The sequence below is a fragment of the Strigops habroptila genome, chromosome 4 (assembly GCF_004027225.2).
Source record: "Strigops habroptila isolate Jane chromosome 4, bStrHab1.2.pri, whole genome shotgun sequence".
NCBI lineage: Eukaryota > Metazoa > Chordata > Aves > Psittaciformes > Psittacidae > Strigops > Strigops habroptila.
In genome coordinates this window covers 35,056,809-35,072,585 of record NC_046358.1, presented here as the reverse complement: position 1 = coordinate 35,072,585, position 15,777 = coordinate 35,056,809, and the positions used below count along the sequence as shown (strand labels likewise).

General features: G+C 43.3%; 1 protein-coding gene across 1 annotated transcript; it reads right to left on the bottom strand.

Annotated features, from left to right (window-relative positions):
* Positions 1-8,309: 8,309 nt before the first annotated feature.
* ZDHHC22 (zinc finger DHHC-type palmitoyltransferase 22) lies at positions 8,310-15,542 on the bottom strand. Its single transcript, XM_030481742.1, has 2 exons — positions 14,566-15,542; positions 8,310-10,354 (listed from the first exon to the last, which is right to left on the bottom strand). Exons 1-2 carry the CDS (start codon positions 15,125-15,127, stop codon positions 10,089-10,091), a joined length of 828 nt encoding a protein of 275 aa, XP_030337602.1. The 5' UTR covers positions 15,128-15,542; the 3' UTR covers positions 8,310-10,088.
* Between the last annotated feature and the right edge of the window lie 235 nt (positions 15,543-15,777).

Genomic DNA, 15,777 nt, shown 5'->3' with positions numbered 1-15,777 from the left:
TTCCTGGGGGCAAGATTACTCCCGATATCACTTTTCCTGTTCCATGTCATTGTAAAGTCTGTTATCCAGGGGTGAACACCTTAGAGGAATACTTGCATGCTTGCTTCATCTCGCTGTTCTGGCAGTTGGTTCAGCGACAAACAAGATTCAGTAGTCCTGCAAATATTCACTACTGTCTTAAACAATAATGACAATAACAGTAACAGGCCACTGCCTGCATCTCGCATTAGTATGGGGAAGGGAGGAAAACACCCCATTTTTCTCTGCAGCTTAGCTGAACTTTAGGCATGCTTTTGTAATTTCTTTATCACATCCTGTTCTGATGCAAGGTCAGTACTTAGCACATCATTTTTCAGTAAATGGGCTACTGCATGCACTTAAGTTCCCTTCAGAATATAAATGTGACTAAAATAAGTCTCTGCCTGCCTGACATTGTTTCTGTTTGGGATGAGAACAAATATAACAGCAGTCAATGCTTCTTGGACTCTTCTCAGACATTTCCATGGCACCCAAGCTCCAGGTCGGAACTGCTCTAACTTGAGTACACATAACAGCAGGAAATTATTATTGGCAATTGTGTTCACACTTAATGTCCAACAAGCACCATTAGCACTGACATGTCTAACATACGCTTTTGGACTTTTTCCTTTCTTTGAGATTTGTCCTGGTCTCTTTCTTATTAACTCAGAAAAGATCTTGATGTAGATGTGATATTTATGATGTGTAGTATCAGCTCCCAGTCTTGTTTTAGGGATCGCTATTGATGTTCAGTATTTTGTTGGCATGACAAAATGTTTTCAATCATACACCATTCTCAATGCACTGTAATTTTCCATTCCTCTTCTACAGTCTAAACAGTCGCATCAGGTAGAAGATAAAATAAGAGAAATCTGAGTGAGTAACTGGTCGCCATATGGTTGACGCCTAAAATCTCAGCAATTTGAGGGGAAGAAAGTGGAAAAAGATGAAGTAAATTCCACAAAGTTAATGCCATAAGTAGGTGGCAGCTGTTAGTAAAGGAGAAGGAAAACAAAGGCAGAGGAAAGGAAAAGAATACTGAACAGCAATGTTACCAAGGATTTTTCTCACAGATTTTAAGGTAACCATCCACACACAGTGTCCTAAAGCAGTTTTTCTGGTTTCATTTTAAAAATCTGAACACAGTATTTTTAACCACAAAGATTTTTTTTTTTTTCCATTTGATCTAGATGTATAAGCAGAAATGTATTTTGATGGTGGAGATGTATTCGCTGCTTTCATTGGGTGCTTGTTCTTCTCCCCTCCTCTTTCCTTCAGCCAGAAAGTATGCTGTAGGCTTACGTTTGTGGCTTTAATCCTGCAAATTGTACCCAGCTCAAAAGCACTTGGCACGAGCATTGCTACTGCTGCATGAAATAATTCCAAAAATAACATATGCTTGGAATTGAGATGGCCCCAGCCTCTGCTCCTTGTCTCACCTTAAGAGAAGGCACTTTGATCTTCTCAGTTGCAATATGGAAGAGCAATACTTGTTGCCTATTATAAAGTGCTTTAAGCTTCTTGTATAAGAATTGCAATATTGGTATTTATTGCAAGTCATGGCTGTGGGCTGTCATGCTTCTGGTGCTGGATTTTCTAAAGGCTGAGCATCTAAGTGGTTATACTAACCTATATTTTATTTCAGGTTAATAAATTAAACTATATACTCACTGGGCTAATTTCTCCTAATGTATTCCACAAGCGAGTATAACAACTTGTTCCTTGTGGTTTGGAAAACTGAAAGTAAGTAATATAGGGGACTAAAATCCCTACTTCTATGCCTATCCAAGGAAGTTGTTATAAATATCTCAAGGTTGATAGGCTAGGAGAATGGAGAGAGTGTTAGCTGACTGTGTTGCAGACACTAAAAAAACCTTTTGTGGTGTAAGGAGACATCTGTCTCGCCCCACTCATGTATTAATTTATGCCCACACATGTCATTTTCCTCCCCAGCATGTAAACCTCTTCATGTAACTGTAGTAATGCAACATGTGAAACTGGGGTCAAATGCCTGGAGGCTTATCAGATGTTATATTTTGTATCTAAAAAAGTTACAATATTTGAAATGAGAAAAATTCCCCCAACGCAGTGCTGGAAGACATTGAGTTCTGCAGCCTAACCAACAGAACTGAGAAACACGTGAGTAAAATGGAAGGTGTGAAGAGTGCAGCTGTAGTTATTGGGACTATGTCTATGCTTGAAGCTAAGAATATGCTCAAATTTTTTTTCCCAGACTGAGCTACATTGCTCTGCAACTAGTAGGACTGAGTATTTTCGTTATTGTCTCTTCAACCATGGAGCTTCTGTCCTGCTTGCTTATGTCTGTTTACACAGTTGGCATAATTTTGTTGGAGAGATACTGGGATTTGTCAAATTCCAAGGTGTGAAAGATCAGGACATAGGATTTATAATGACTGACTTTCAAGACAGCATAAACATTTATAATTCTCTCAGATGGCTTGTAATCTGTGGTAGTTCATTAATGAGTGGAATTTGCGTGTGCCTGGAAGAAGCTTTAGGCACAGTCTTGCTATTTGTGCACCTACATAACCCAAGTTATTGAGCATCCCTCCCAAAATTCACACTTTTTAAAAGACTTGACATTTGGCTAGTTAACCGCAAAAGGATTACTTGCTCTCATGTGGTACTGGAGACTTCTGACCACCAGAGTTATGTTTCTAATGCCTCAGGGACTTCCTATGGGGACTGAAAATCCATACAGCCTCTTAACACTTCGATTTAAAGGTAAACCTTAATTTTAGGCTTTTGGTGAAAATTTAAATTACATATTGGTTACATTGCCACTGGGGTTTCAGTAAGTAAATTTTATCAAACAAGTATAAAAGGTCATTCTAGTTGCTTCATATATAATAATAGCTGAGCTAATGAAATGTCTACTTTCTCCTCTTTGGTATTTCTCAGATATTGTGAAGGTCTCCCAGTTATTCCACGTAAATCTTTGCTACATGAGCTGCTGTGTTTTATCAAAAATGTTTGCCTGTATTAGATTCGTAAGGAGAGGGAGGCAGAGCAAGAGTAAAGAACAAAAAGAATATCTTAAAATGATGTCAGAATTCGAAAGTGATCTTAAATCTACTTGATATCTCAATTTACATGTATTTATGTTGCGGTTTAAACCCAGTCAGCAACTAAGTACCATGCAGCCGCTAGCTCACCACCCTCCTTCCCCCCTTCCTGACCTCTATTTAAGGGTCCTGATATTTCCAGAAGTTCTTAACATGCAGTGTTTCTCCAAACCAGCTGAAAGTTGTGTTATGGGAAGTTAACATACCTAACTGTTCATTTAAAGGTTAAAAAAAAATTAAATAGAAATATAGATATGTTTTCATCAGTATACATACACAGAGTGGTCATTCAGGCAATACTTGAAAGTACAAAAGAGGGTAAAAACATAAGCAGTTTAGGTATCTCTCAGTCCTATTGAAATGCTGAGAAATATCATCATAACTCATAAATGAATAGAAAACTACTTTAGGGATATAAAATTATAACATTCTCTGCTGTTCGTCAATCATTGCTGTAGCATTTATACACAGAACCCATGTGAAAATCACATGCTCTAATCCCATGCTTATAAAGAGAAGACCAAAACACTGGTTTATGCTTCTTTCAACACATATCCCTATATATAATTACTTTATTTGCACAACTATTTGTATTTCACGTTACCTCTATTGAACAACGCACTGGTACTAATAAATATTTTGAACTCAGCTGAGATGGTAAGAAGTGCAATGCAGCATAGCAAAGGGTCATAGTAACATGAACAAATCCCAGGTGAGTATAATCAGTATCTAGCTCCTCTTGGCTTAAGCTTGAGGAACTGTCTAGGTAAAAAGCGGAAGTTTCTCTGCTTTATTTTCTACCACTGTTTTCCAGCAACGCAGGCAGTTCCCTACTCACTGTGCTTTGCCCTGTTCAGTTCTTGTGGCTTCCTAAATGTGAAGTTTTCAGTCTCCCCAACCTAAGCTTATTCTAAGGCTGACAGTGGAAGAACTGCAGTTTGGAAGTATTTCCTGAAATGTTAACATGTCATTTCCTTTTCTTAAATTGAGCTCTATTTCTAGTTGATGCTTGTTTATCCAACAAGAATTATTTCTCCCACCCTCCAAAACACATAGATGGTTGCCACATTTTCCTCACATCCCCTTTGGCTGTAGTTACCCCAGCCAGGCGAATATAACCCTTTTTCCCCTTACAAATCCATTTCTCACCTTCTTAATAATTTATGGCTTTTCTGTGAACTCCATATGGTTTAACTAATGAAGGCAAAACTGAATATAATATTCCATGTCTTTATGACATCTGAGCACCATGGAAAAGGCTCATTATTATTTTTTTTTCCTTCAAGTTCAGCTTCATATGCAGTCTGAAATGCTGCCATCTTATTCTGAAGGCTCATATTGAATTTGTCCATCATGCTATAATTTGTAGGCAGGGTTGGTACCCTCCTTCACATATTTCCCACTTTCCTACTCTTTTCCCATCAACATAATACATAACCTAACAAGCCTCTGCTGAAATTCATTCTTTCCGAGAAGATGCCAATGGCTGATTGGATGATGCTGGACAAGTTTTGGGCAAATTAGTTCATAAGGCGCAGTCAGTACACAAAGCCAAAAAGAGGTTGTCAAAGGGAGAGATATGGTCTTTGCCTCCAGCCTGATTACAGAATTTCTTCTACCCCAAACCTGGATCTGATAGAAAGCTTCTGTGTTACTTGAATTATCCTTACTTGAGCTAAGGGGCTTTCAGTGTGCTGTTGGCAGCCCAGATAATAACATTTCTTTCTGAGCTGGTGGCATCTCTTGCAGCAGGACATTGACTCTGCTCAGGCTGACTGTGCCTGCCAGCTGCATTGACAGGACATATATATGGACATATGGATATATGGACAAATTTCTGAAACATCTGACTACCCTAAAGCAATGGAATGGTCTGAGGTGGTGGTGGGCTGAATTCATACCCAAACTATAACTAGAGTTATGGCAGTCAGAAACTAGGTCTTACAGTTTGATTTGAAATTTCAGCTTTCCTCCTGGCATGAAAAATCTTACCATTTTTTTTGAGCTTTGTTTTCAGAGGCTTTAAAAAACATTTTAGATCTCCATGAACTGTATCACTGATAGCTTAGTAGAACTTTGTTGCCATCTTTTATTTCTGTAGTCCCTTTATTTTCTTGTGCCTTCTTTCATGGCTTCATATGCACAAATTGGCTTATTTCCTTGGATGGTTAGTGACAATGGCACATAAGGGAAGACAGCTAGAGCACTCATAAAGTTGCAGTCTAGTGCATACTAGTTTAGAGACATGGATAGATGGGTCCAAAAGATCTTTTGATACCCTGTACTGTGGCTTGAACAGAAAAGGAAAAATTCTTTGCCTTGACAATAACACTTCCAAAATCTCAATCAAGTTTTGTTTGCTGTAGTAAACTGCTTGATTAATCAAAGTTTTCTAGATAAATCCATCTTTCTGAGTGTTACAGGCATTCCCTGGAGAAGAAAATCATGGGATCAGTACATGCTAGTGCGAGGACCTTTGTTGGTCAGGACTCCTTATTCCTCTGGCTTGCTGGAAAATAGCTGGAAAAGCAGAGAACCCTCACGTGGACATGTAGTTATTAGAGAATATCTTAGTGTTCCTTAATATAAGTTATCTGACATTGTGTTTCCATTTATTTAAATATCTAGCAGGGCACAGAGACTCCACGTATTCTTTCCATTTTCTTCTCCCTTTATTTATTTATACTGAACAAGTAGGCCATTGCTTTGCTCCAATCATAATAGTTCTGGCTAGTCTTTAAATAACTTGAAGAGAACTATAAAGACTCTGCTATTGCTACTTTAGACTTCTACCCATGCACCTCCTGCTTGTAACATCATCTGCTATTCAAGAGAGAAAACCTTTTTGGTTCTGCTGGGGATTTGAGATGTTTTGTGCAGAAATTGATTAGAAATCAGTTTTCTCAGTCTGGCCCTTCATTGTGTCCATTCAGTCAACAATCAATGAAGATAACTTGAATTCTGTTCTCATACCTCCTACTGCCTGATGGCTCTCAGTCCACCATCCCTACCAACATAAAATCACTTCTGCTCTCACTGGGGCCACTTTCTTTGATTGCTCTCTTCTGACTGTTTTAAAGATAGATACTCTAAGCTCTGACCTCAGCTTTTCTTTCCCTCAATCCAAGACTGCCCGTCCTCCTCCAGCTATTTCCTTACAGTTAATGAATCTCCTCATTCATCTATTCTGTCTCCTTGCAGGTATTTTTAGACCGTGATCATCTCACTTGAGTTGGCTATTTCTTAAAAAAGATAAATGCTATTTCACGTCATCTTTTCTCATCTGTTCCCTGTGCCTTATTGCTTGAGGCTCTTCATGTTTTAACTCTATAATCTCTGAGGATATCCAACGAAGACCTTTTGCATGCAGGCCTTGAGTGCTGCCCAATAGTGTAGTATGAAGAGGAAAACCATCTACTTCTTATTTTGTATGAGATTCTTACTATACATAAGAACAGACTTCTGCTTTGCATTATAGTTGCATCCCATAATTTGCTCTATACTGTCACTGGACAGAATTCTGAGATCTTAGAGGTGGCACCATTTGTTTCAGATAGCCACACTTAAAATAGGCAAGCCACTAAGCAAAAGTCTATAATTTCTGTCCAAGGTCTTAAGTGATAGGAATCTTTTACTTCAGCCACTAGCACCATCAGAGAAGAATTGATGCTCATCTGATTTTCCAAAGCCAGAGAAGCCCTAAGTGTTTTATTTTTAAAACATTTATAAGTATTTAGACATCGTCACAATAAATCGTGTTCCAAAATACATTTGTTATTGCAGCTGCTATGTAATAAAGTGCAAATAATAAGTAATGGCTCTGTAAGCACAGAAAATGAGAAGCTTTTATTATTTATCCTTATGAAACTTTAGAGCCATTGAACAGTTTTAGAATTTATGACATTGCCATTGAGCTCAGCCTTCATTTACTAAATCATAGCTAAGAGCAAAGGTTCTGTTCACAGTTGTTGAGCCCTGTTACATTTTCTTGCCAATGTTTTCTGTAAGCGGATGCACAAGTATGACAAGGAAGGGATGTCAGGGTGGCTGGATAATTAGACAGATACTCTCAACTGTTCCCACAGAACCACTACTCTACCCCAAATGGGGCACTCCACACACTTGGGAACAAGCAGAGAAATAAGCCAATATACAGGGTCAGTCTAATGTTACATTTTTATAGCTCTTTTCATCCCAGAAGGTCATAACTGTAAAGGCTGTATCCATCTGAAAGTCCCACCACTGCTGCTGAAATCCAGTAGTTTGCTGCAAAGAAACTGTTTAGCTGCATAAAATGGCGATACAGCAGTTTGCAGCCAGGAACACAGGTGTCTGACAGAAAGAATAATTGTGTGGAACTATGCTGCAGTTACTCAAACTGGGATCTCCCTGTGCTCCAGCAAGGACTGAGACTTTACAGTGAGGGCAGACAGCTGTGACCCTGACACAGGGGCACAGTGCGATCCAACCTTTGTGTGAAGAGGCAACAGCCTTCATGGACAGCTAATCCTGTTGTGCTGTGTGGGGGCTGTCCTTGCAGAGTGGCCCACCAAAACACTGAGTTGGTTGTGGCCTTTTCAGCATGTGGCCCTCAGGAGCTTAAAGCCTGAGGCAGTATGGCTGCAGGTGCTGCGTGCCATGAGACTGCAGTGCCAAGCAAACACCAAAAGCAGAGGAAGGGGCTGTCAAACCGCAATTTTTGCTGATGTGAGAAAGCTGCTGGCTGAAATGTTTGGAGCCTGTTGCCTTTAGAAATAGACTGGATCAACCAGTCTGTGGAATAAGAATAATCCTGGGAATCCTTCCAAGGCAAGGTGTATGGCACAAGGCGCTGGCTTCAGATACAGAGACAAGGTGACTGTCTGCTCACCTTGATGCCATTGTGCCAGTAAGGAATAATTTACATTGGGATGCTGTTTGTGGGTGATGGTAATAGCTTAATTTTCCTATAGCTTTCAGTTGAGGTTGATAGTGTAATTTATAAATAGAAATTAGAATGAGTCTGCAAGTTGATTATTAGATGCATTTTTAGATTGGTCATTACATTAAAGTAGGAAGGGTGAAAGGACTTGTCCAAAATCCTATGATGAATTATTGGCAAGGCCAACAAACAAATCCTAACTTTTTCCTTCGACATGTCCGCGTGTATGCTGTAACCAACGTCCAGAGACAGCTAATGAACTGTCAAAAAGCGCAATACAGCTCACGTAAAAAAGCAGAACACTTTTTATTGTTCACTGTTAGTGAAAATACAGCATATTACACATGGAAACGGCAGTGTGTTCATGCGAACACACATAATGTGGAAGGACTTATATCCTACATGTTTTAATTATCCAACTAAGGGTTTTTCCAGTATATTTTCATGGTTACTCTGCTCATCACAATAGACTTTGTTTGTTATCGATCCAAATGTGTATGCAAGTGTCAAGTGGTAAAAGATGGTTACAAAGCCTGCAGGAATGAGTGCCTCTGTTCCGACTCATAAGAAATGCAAGAATGAAAGCAAGTGCATTCCCCTACCTGGGATGCACTGAGATCATTTCTGAGGAAGAAATAAATAACATTTTTCACGGCTTGTCCACATACTCCCCAGCCTATTAAGGAGAAGCAATGGATTCCTGTCCAGCCCACATAAGCTGATGCAGTTTGCCAAAATGGAGGCTTCCTGCTGCAGCTGCTGGGGAATCCAGCACTATGATCCTGGTAGAGATGTCAGGGTATCCTTTCTTAAGGCACCTATTAGCATAGGATCTCGGCACTGATCTCATGGGCTGTTGCTGCAGCTAGAAAACAACTGACACATTAGTCTGATTAATCCCTGTAGTAATTCCATTAACCTCCTTAATGGAGTTATAACATGGATGAATTTACCCCTCTGCAGCAGTGCGAGAAGGAATTGCCCTGGAGAGCCTATAACTATGGTGTGGCAGGGATGTCCAAGGTAAACATCTTTTTGTTTGTTTAGTGTAAAGTGAAGCATCCTGACCGGCTGGAAAACCTCCCCATCTGCTGGGATTTTGAGCTCTTCACAGCACTAATGGTGCAGGTGCCCCTGCAAGAGAGTGATGCATCAGGGTTCAGACACATCAGCAGGGCTCCTGGCACCCTCCTTATAGCTCACTGTGTATCCACACTTCTTTCTCCCAGGCACGCATAGCCTGCCTCATCTCACAGCTTCTCAGACACAGCCTTTTCATTCACCTTTGTGGTTTCCTCTCCTTGTGCCTCTGTCTGTGATTTATCTGCTTGCTGCTCCCTGTCAGAAGGGCAGCTCTGCCTGGACTGTGTCATTGGGCAAAGGACTGCTAAAAATAAGTAGCAGAGCTACAGTCCTGATATGTCATTGCATAGGGAGCAAATCAAGAACAGAAACGAAAAATTCTGAATTCCTCTTTGTTTTCTTCCTGATTTTCTAGCCTGTGGAGAGGTTTACCTGCCACATTAGCCATGTGCATAGCCTGCTTCTAGGCAGCTTGATTGCATTGCAGTTCTGTCATTAAAGGCTTCTCAGTACTATGAAGTCACCTCAAGTATATGAGAGCCAATAAAGGCACCCTGCAAAACCCTCTTATGGAACAGACACGATTTTTGCAGTCTACCACAACAGCCCAGGCCCTCTGAAAGCTCCTGCTGCGGTTCACTAGGGAGTGTACAGGGTGGCTAATGAGGCTGGGGGCTGGAGGAGTCAGGCAGGAAGCCACAGAAGGGTCTGACTAATTTTTCTGCTAGTTCACAGACTGTTGCCACATACGCAGGTGCAGTGATGTGACTACTAAGCTGCAGTAACTCTTCATCTACATGGTTTGTGATCTCCTTGTTAATATGCTAAATTTATTCTGTTTGATAGCCAGTCGTTTCCTCCCACGGAGACTGCAATCCCAAGAGATGGAGTAGCCCAGCTCTTTAGTGATCCAGGAGACAGCGGGAGAGAAGAGGGAAGGTGTTGTGTGCATGGGATACACACACACATGCCCAGGGATTTTATTTCTCTTTCTGCCTACGGCAGTCACTTCCCACGTTCAGCACGGGGATGAGAAGTCCTAGCAGCCACCTCTTGCCAAAGACCTCTTGCAGGTTCTCCCTCCAGGGCCGGGCTCTTACCACCATCCCTTTCCGCACCTGGTACCGCGTCTGCCCGCGCAGGATCAGCAGCATCTGGTGGCAGCAGAAGCCAGCGCAGGCCAGTCCGATCCCAAGCCAGAGGTAGAGCATGAGGATGACAAACATCTCAGAGCTAAGGAGAGCTCCTGCGGAACAAGAGTCAGGGAGAGGGAGGACAATAAAAGAAAGAGTTTAGACACACTCCACGTGCTAGTGTGACATTCAGCCCCAAGATAAGCTGCCTACATTCTCTGGCCACAAGTTGGGAGTGGGGAGCAAGACAGGCTGGTTGCTCTAACTATGTAGGTTTCCTTTGTAGCACCTGATGCAATGGACCCTGCTGGGGAAATGCTAAAATGATAATGGTCTCCATACATTTCTCCCTTTGCTGTTATTGTGAGCATCTAGATTACAGGGTCAAATTCAGGCAGACGTGAAACATGTCTTCAGCACTATTTTGAAGATTGGTTAATTTATTTAAGGATCTACTCCCTCATCACAGTGAATCTAAGATTTCTAGGTTCCTTTTAAAAAGGGATGTGGGTCCTATAGCATGTAGATGCTTCCAGAAGCTTTACTGTGTGCATTAATACTGGGATTTCTCTCTCTCTCTCTCATATCAATAGGTGTATGTATGTATACAAATAAAAATGTTTAAAAAAGGGAAAATAAATCAGTAATGACTTTTCTACCATTGGGCAAAGGCAGTTTTCATATGAATACAAGAAACAGAAACAGAAAACTTTCCAATATACAATCCAAATTCCTTTTTCAAAGCTGCTGCTAGAATACTCAAAATACTTTGTAGGTCAGAAGCTCCTAGTTCAACAGCTTTTGTAGTATATATTTATGTTGAATATAGTTAAATAAAAATAGTCTGTGGGCCCCTTCCTCTACAATGATTTTAGAACTCCTTCTGGAAAATATTAGTATAATAGCAGGTATCACTGGGTGACCTTTCAGTGCGTAGGCAGATCTAAACCCATTAAAATAATAACTCTGTGTGTGCATATGAATGTGTACACACACATTCTGTGTATGTTGGTATATTATTAAACCTCCATATTTACAGACAGGCACAGAAAGCAAATTAAATGTGTGTCAATACTGGTATAAATAGCTGCTATCCTCTCACTGGTTCCTGTGAGGCTTAGCAATGAAAAAGCTCTCACGTGCTCCTGTCTCTCAGGAAGACCATGGGGCAGAGAGGCTCAGACACGTAAAAGCTCTGGTTGTTCTAAGGCCCTACAAGAGCATTTCTGCTGAAGCAGGGATTACATTGAATGTGTGGTGCATAAAACAGGTACGTGGCTGCTTCAGTTTAGAGTTCAATACATGTGTGGCTGGATAAGCATCTCATGCCTCTCTTCTGCAAAAGCCTGGATAAGGTGGTGTCATCTGGTTTTGCAATCTGTGAATCCTGGTTTCTCCACCTGGCAGTGCTGTAAGTGAGAGATTGGGGCTGAGCCGTGACAATCACATCAAGCTTTGGGTTCAGCTAGCAGGCTCCTCTGAGGAAGATTTGTAAGGACACTGACTACAGCCTCAAGCTTTCAGAGATTGTCCTCACTTGAAAAGGCACAGGAGTCATTCAGTTTTCTTCCTAAATGCAATGTCATCTTTCCCTTCTCATTACATCCCATTCAGCTCAGTGGGCTTTGTAGGCAATACAGCAAGGGAAGAACAAGCCCCTTAGGATGATGACAAATCCTCATACTAATTCTGTCAGAATAACTTAATCTATAACATAGATAGATTAAGCTAAATATGGGCTTCTATGCCCCTCTTTTACTGGACCAGACTGGGACAGACATCTGTTCTTTCCTATGGCTCCTATTCAGGTAGGATATGGAGAAAGACAGCTATTTTCTTTAGAGCTTTTGCAAGGCAGCTGTAAGCTTTATTTCTATGAACTGCTGAAATTCAACATCAAGAAAGTAATTATCCTCAATTCCCCTTGCAAATATTAAGCATCTCTGAGCCATGCTTTTCAGATACATGATTTTTTTCTTCAGGTTACCTACATAAAGCATTTTTTGTAACTTCTTCTGTGGATCCAATCTGACCTGTGTTTGCAAAAGGGCCCTCTATTTGTCCCTCATCACCACAGTCCATTTTAGTCTTGGATTCACTTTTGCTTTAACTGACCTGGTGTGATGTCAAGCTTTTTGCCATACATTGTCTATGCCAGAAAAGCTGCATCACAGGCTGAAATTATAGACTCTGGGTCAGATTCTGAAATCCATGTCCAACCAAAGTCTGAGAAAAATGAGCCAACTGAAAATTTTCCCAGCATGAAAGCAGTGAGCACTCAGTTGACATAAGACCAGCAGATTCAGCCTTCATCCTCCTTTAGTCCTCCTCCAGTGCAGAGGGCATGATGGAGAAGAAGAAAGGTAAAGTTTTTCCCTGCTATAGCAATGCTCTGTTTGGATCCTACGACAACCTTCAGTAATAGTTATGTTAGCTGAAAAATATTGCATGAACAACTATTCCAGGCTGTGTTTTTCTTTCCCGAATTGGAGGTGAACTGTGCCAGTAGAAACCCAGCAGGCCCTGCCTCCCAAGCAACCAAGGTAACTGTATACTGCGGTGTGAGGCAGCAGTTTTCACCCTGACTGAGCTAGAGTTTGGGTGGGAGCTGCTGCCTGCAGAGGGTGTTCTGGCTCCCAGCTCCCAGCCCTGCACCCAGGCCCCTGTGCCCCCCTCAACCATTGCCCACGTGCTGTCTTTGGCACCGCACTTGCTGACACCAGAGCTGGAGCACTTCAGTGGCTCTTCAAACACATGCCAGGACCCAGCTCGGTGCAGATGGGTCCTCAGAGTCAGAGAGAGAGAACTAATTCCTTGATAATCTCCTCCCACATCCCTGCTCTCCCTCCCAGGCTGCTGTGCTGAGCTTGGGCACAGGGGAATAACCATTCCCAGTGTTTTTAATGCTAGTGAAGCTCATGAAACATTATTTACAAAAATTCTTCTACTTGGAAAAATGACTCCATAAAAATGTCATGGCAGGATTTCATGTTTATTGTCTCTCAGTGATTACCATGACAAATCTGCCAATTCACCAAGTAGAGAGGTATTTGTTTGTTTTCAGATGGCAATCCTGCAAACCCAGCCTGGAATCTGAACAGCAAGCTGGGGCCTCTCTGGTTCCTATATTCCCAGCAGCGGAGACTCCACACTCAGATCCCATTCAACATTTCTGGTGACAGCGCACGAGCCAAAACAGACTCCAGGCCCTGCTTACTGAAGCTGCAAAGCTAAAATATATGTGATACGTATTTTAGTCTAACAAAAACTGATCTAAGTGTGCAAGGCATGAGGTGCTTGGGGCGGGGGCAAATGGCATTTCCAGCAGAGTGAGTTTAGGCTGTCAGCATAGCCCCTTTTCTGAGACCAGGTTTTATCTAGCTCTTGGGTTTGGAGAGAGAAAGGTTGAGGTTGGAGAGTTTTGGGGCATGTTGAAAGGTGAAGAAGCAAGGCTGGAAGCAGAGGAAGAGTTATGGGAGCAGAATCAGGAGGGGGAAGCGGAAGGGTTGTGGAGATTTATGGAAAGGCAGGAAGAGAGGGGAAGGGGTGAGAAGCAGAAGGAAGGGCAAGGGATAGGGACAAGGAGAAAGAGATATTTGCTTTTGGTGTGGAGCTCTTGCAAAGAGTGGCACAGAGAATTTTCCTTGGCTCTCTGTGGACTTGTGTCCCAGACCCGGCTGACAAGAGAGGTAGCTAATAATGTCACATTAACTCCTCTCTTGGTTTCTGTTGCCTGAACCCCAATTCTCCTGTGTTGAAAGGTTAGCAAGATCTCAGTAAATTTGTGCAGCCAGGAGGCAGGAGGTGGGTGACAAGTAAAGGGAGTGAGTGGACCTGAATGAAGAGAATGAGAATATCTCGACTCGGATAAGGGGAACCTGCAGACGTTTAGGATACAGAAACATACAGTCCTCCCTACCTCTGCATGCAGGACAGGCAAAAGATCCCTCAACACCTGCAGTACAAAGAGGAAATCCCTCTCCTGCATCTAATTACAACACACTCCCTGCATGACCGATAGCCCTATTCTATCATCACCAGCAAGCTGGTTATGGGGCATTTTCCAGAGCCTAATGCATTAGGAATAAGGTTGTGTCTGCAGCCCAGAGCAGGTCCCAGCCTCTATTTCAGGTGAAGCAAAGTCCTTTGCAAAGGCTGTCTCTAGCCTTCAAAGAGGGATTTGTCGAACACAGACAATTGTCCCTCTTGCCCATTTCCCCACCACAGCTCCCACACACAGCTACCAGAAGAAGATCACATCCCCCCTAACCCAGGCGTCCGGGAGGAGGAACATGCTCCTTGTTTCTGAGGAAGGAGTCCTTACCTGAGAAGAACTGGCTGATGGAGTGAGGCAGCAGAGTGAGGAAGGCCAGTGGGTTCGCAAAGGACATGGAGAGTGCAGCAGAAATGTAAGCCATGCCTGCCACCAGGGAATCGAGGCAAGCCAGGGAGGTGTAGAGGCAGAACATGATGAAGTTTCGCATGTTCCTGCTCCCAATGCAGTTCCCTGTGAAGAAACAGTGGTGGTCATGCCTCTGGGTGACTCTGGCACACAGTCTACAGAAGTGAGTGCTGGGCAAGGCTGAGCCAGGGGACCTGCTTCCATCCAGCCAGTCCGCCACCACTTCGGATCCTTTGCCCAAGTTTAAGCCCATGCCCAAGTCCTCGGGGGAGCTCTGGATCACAAGGACGTAGTTGCCTAAGGCATTAGCTGAGAGGAAGAGGAAGAGGGCCCCATGCAGCAGAGCAGGAGAGAAAAGTGGGGTGGTGGAAGGGTCTCTGAACATGCTGGGGATGAAGAGAAAGATCTGGAGGACGAAGGTCACTAGGGAGATGCACAAGAAGTAGGCTGGAGCGACAACATTGAGCAACCTGAGAACTAGCATTGCGGATTACGTTCCTGCAGGGGAAAGCAAGAAGACAAGGAACATCACCGCTCCGGCTGCACACTTCATCCTTCCATTTCCTGCCGGGTCCCGGCCCCGCTGCCTCCGGAAAATGCCCTCCGGGGGCCGCTCTCCCTCGTCGCCGCCGCCCCGCGGCCCCGGCCGGGCCGGGACAAAAGGACAGCCCGTGGGCAGTGCCCGCTCCCCAGCGCCCGGAGGAGTCCCCCCGGCCGGCGCCTGCCGCGGGTACTCGCAGCCGCGGTGCCCCGGAGGGGCTGTGGAGGCTCGCGGGGAGCGGCGGCGCCCGCGGTGTGCCGGCGGTGTGGGAACCGCTCCGCTAGCCGAGTAGAGTCCTTCTGCCAGGCAGGGTCAGTTTTGGTATTGCATGAGAGGAAAAAAAGGTGGTGCTGGAGGAGGGGGGAGTGAATTGAAAAGGCGGAGGGGGGGGGGGGAGGAGAAAGGGAGGGGGGAAAGATTGCTCTAATCCACTGCAATACGGATCAAATCCAATGCTCTAATTTATCCTTTAAAGCCACGGATCTACAGATTACCTCTATGACCGCTGCCCTGCTTTGCACGAAATTGGAAAATGCACAAAACAGCTGGTCAAGTGCTGTTCGGATGCAACCTGCGGCGCTGGGCTACCGAGC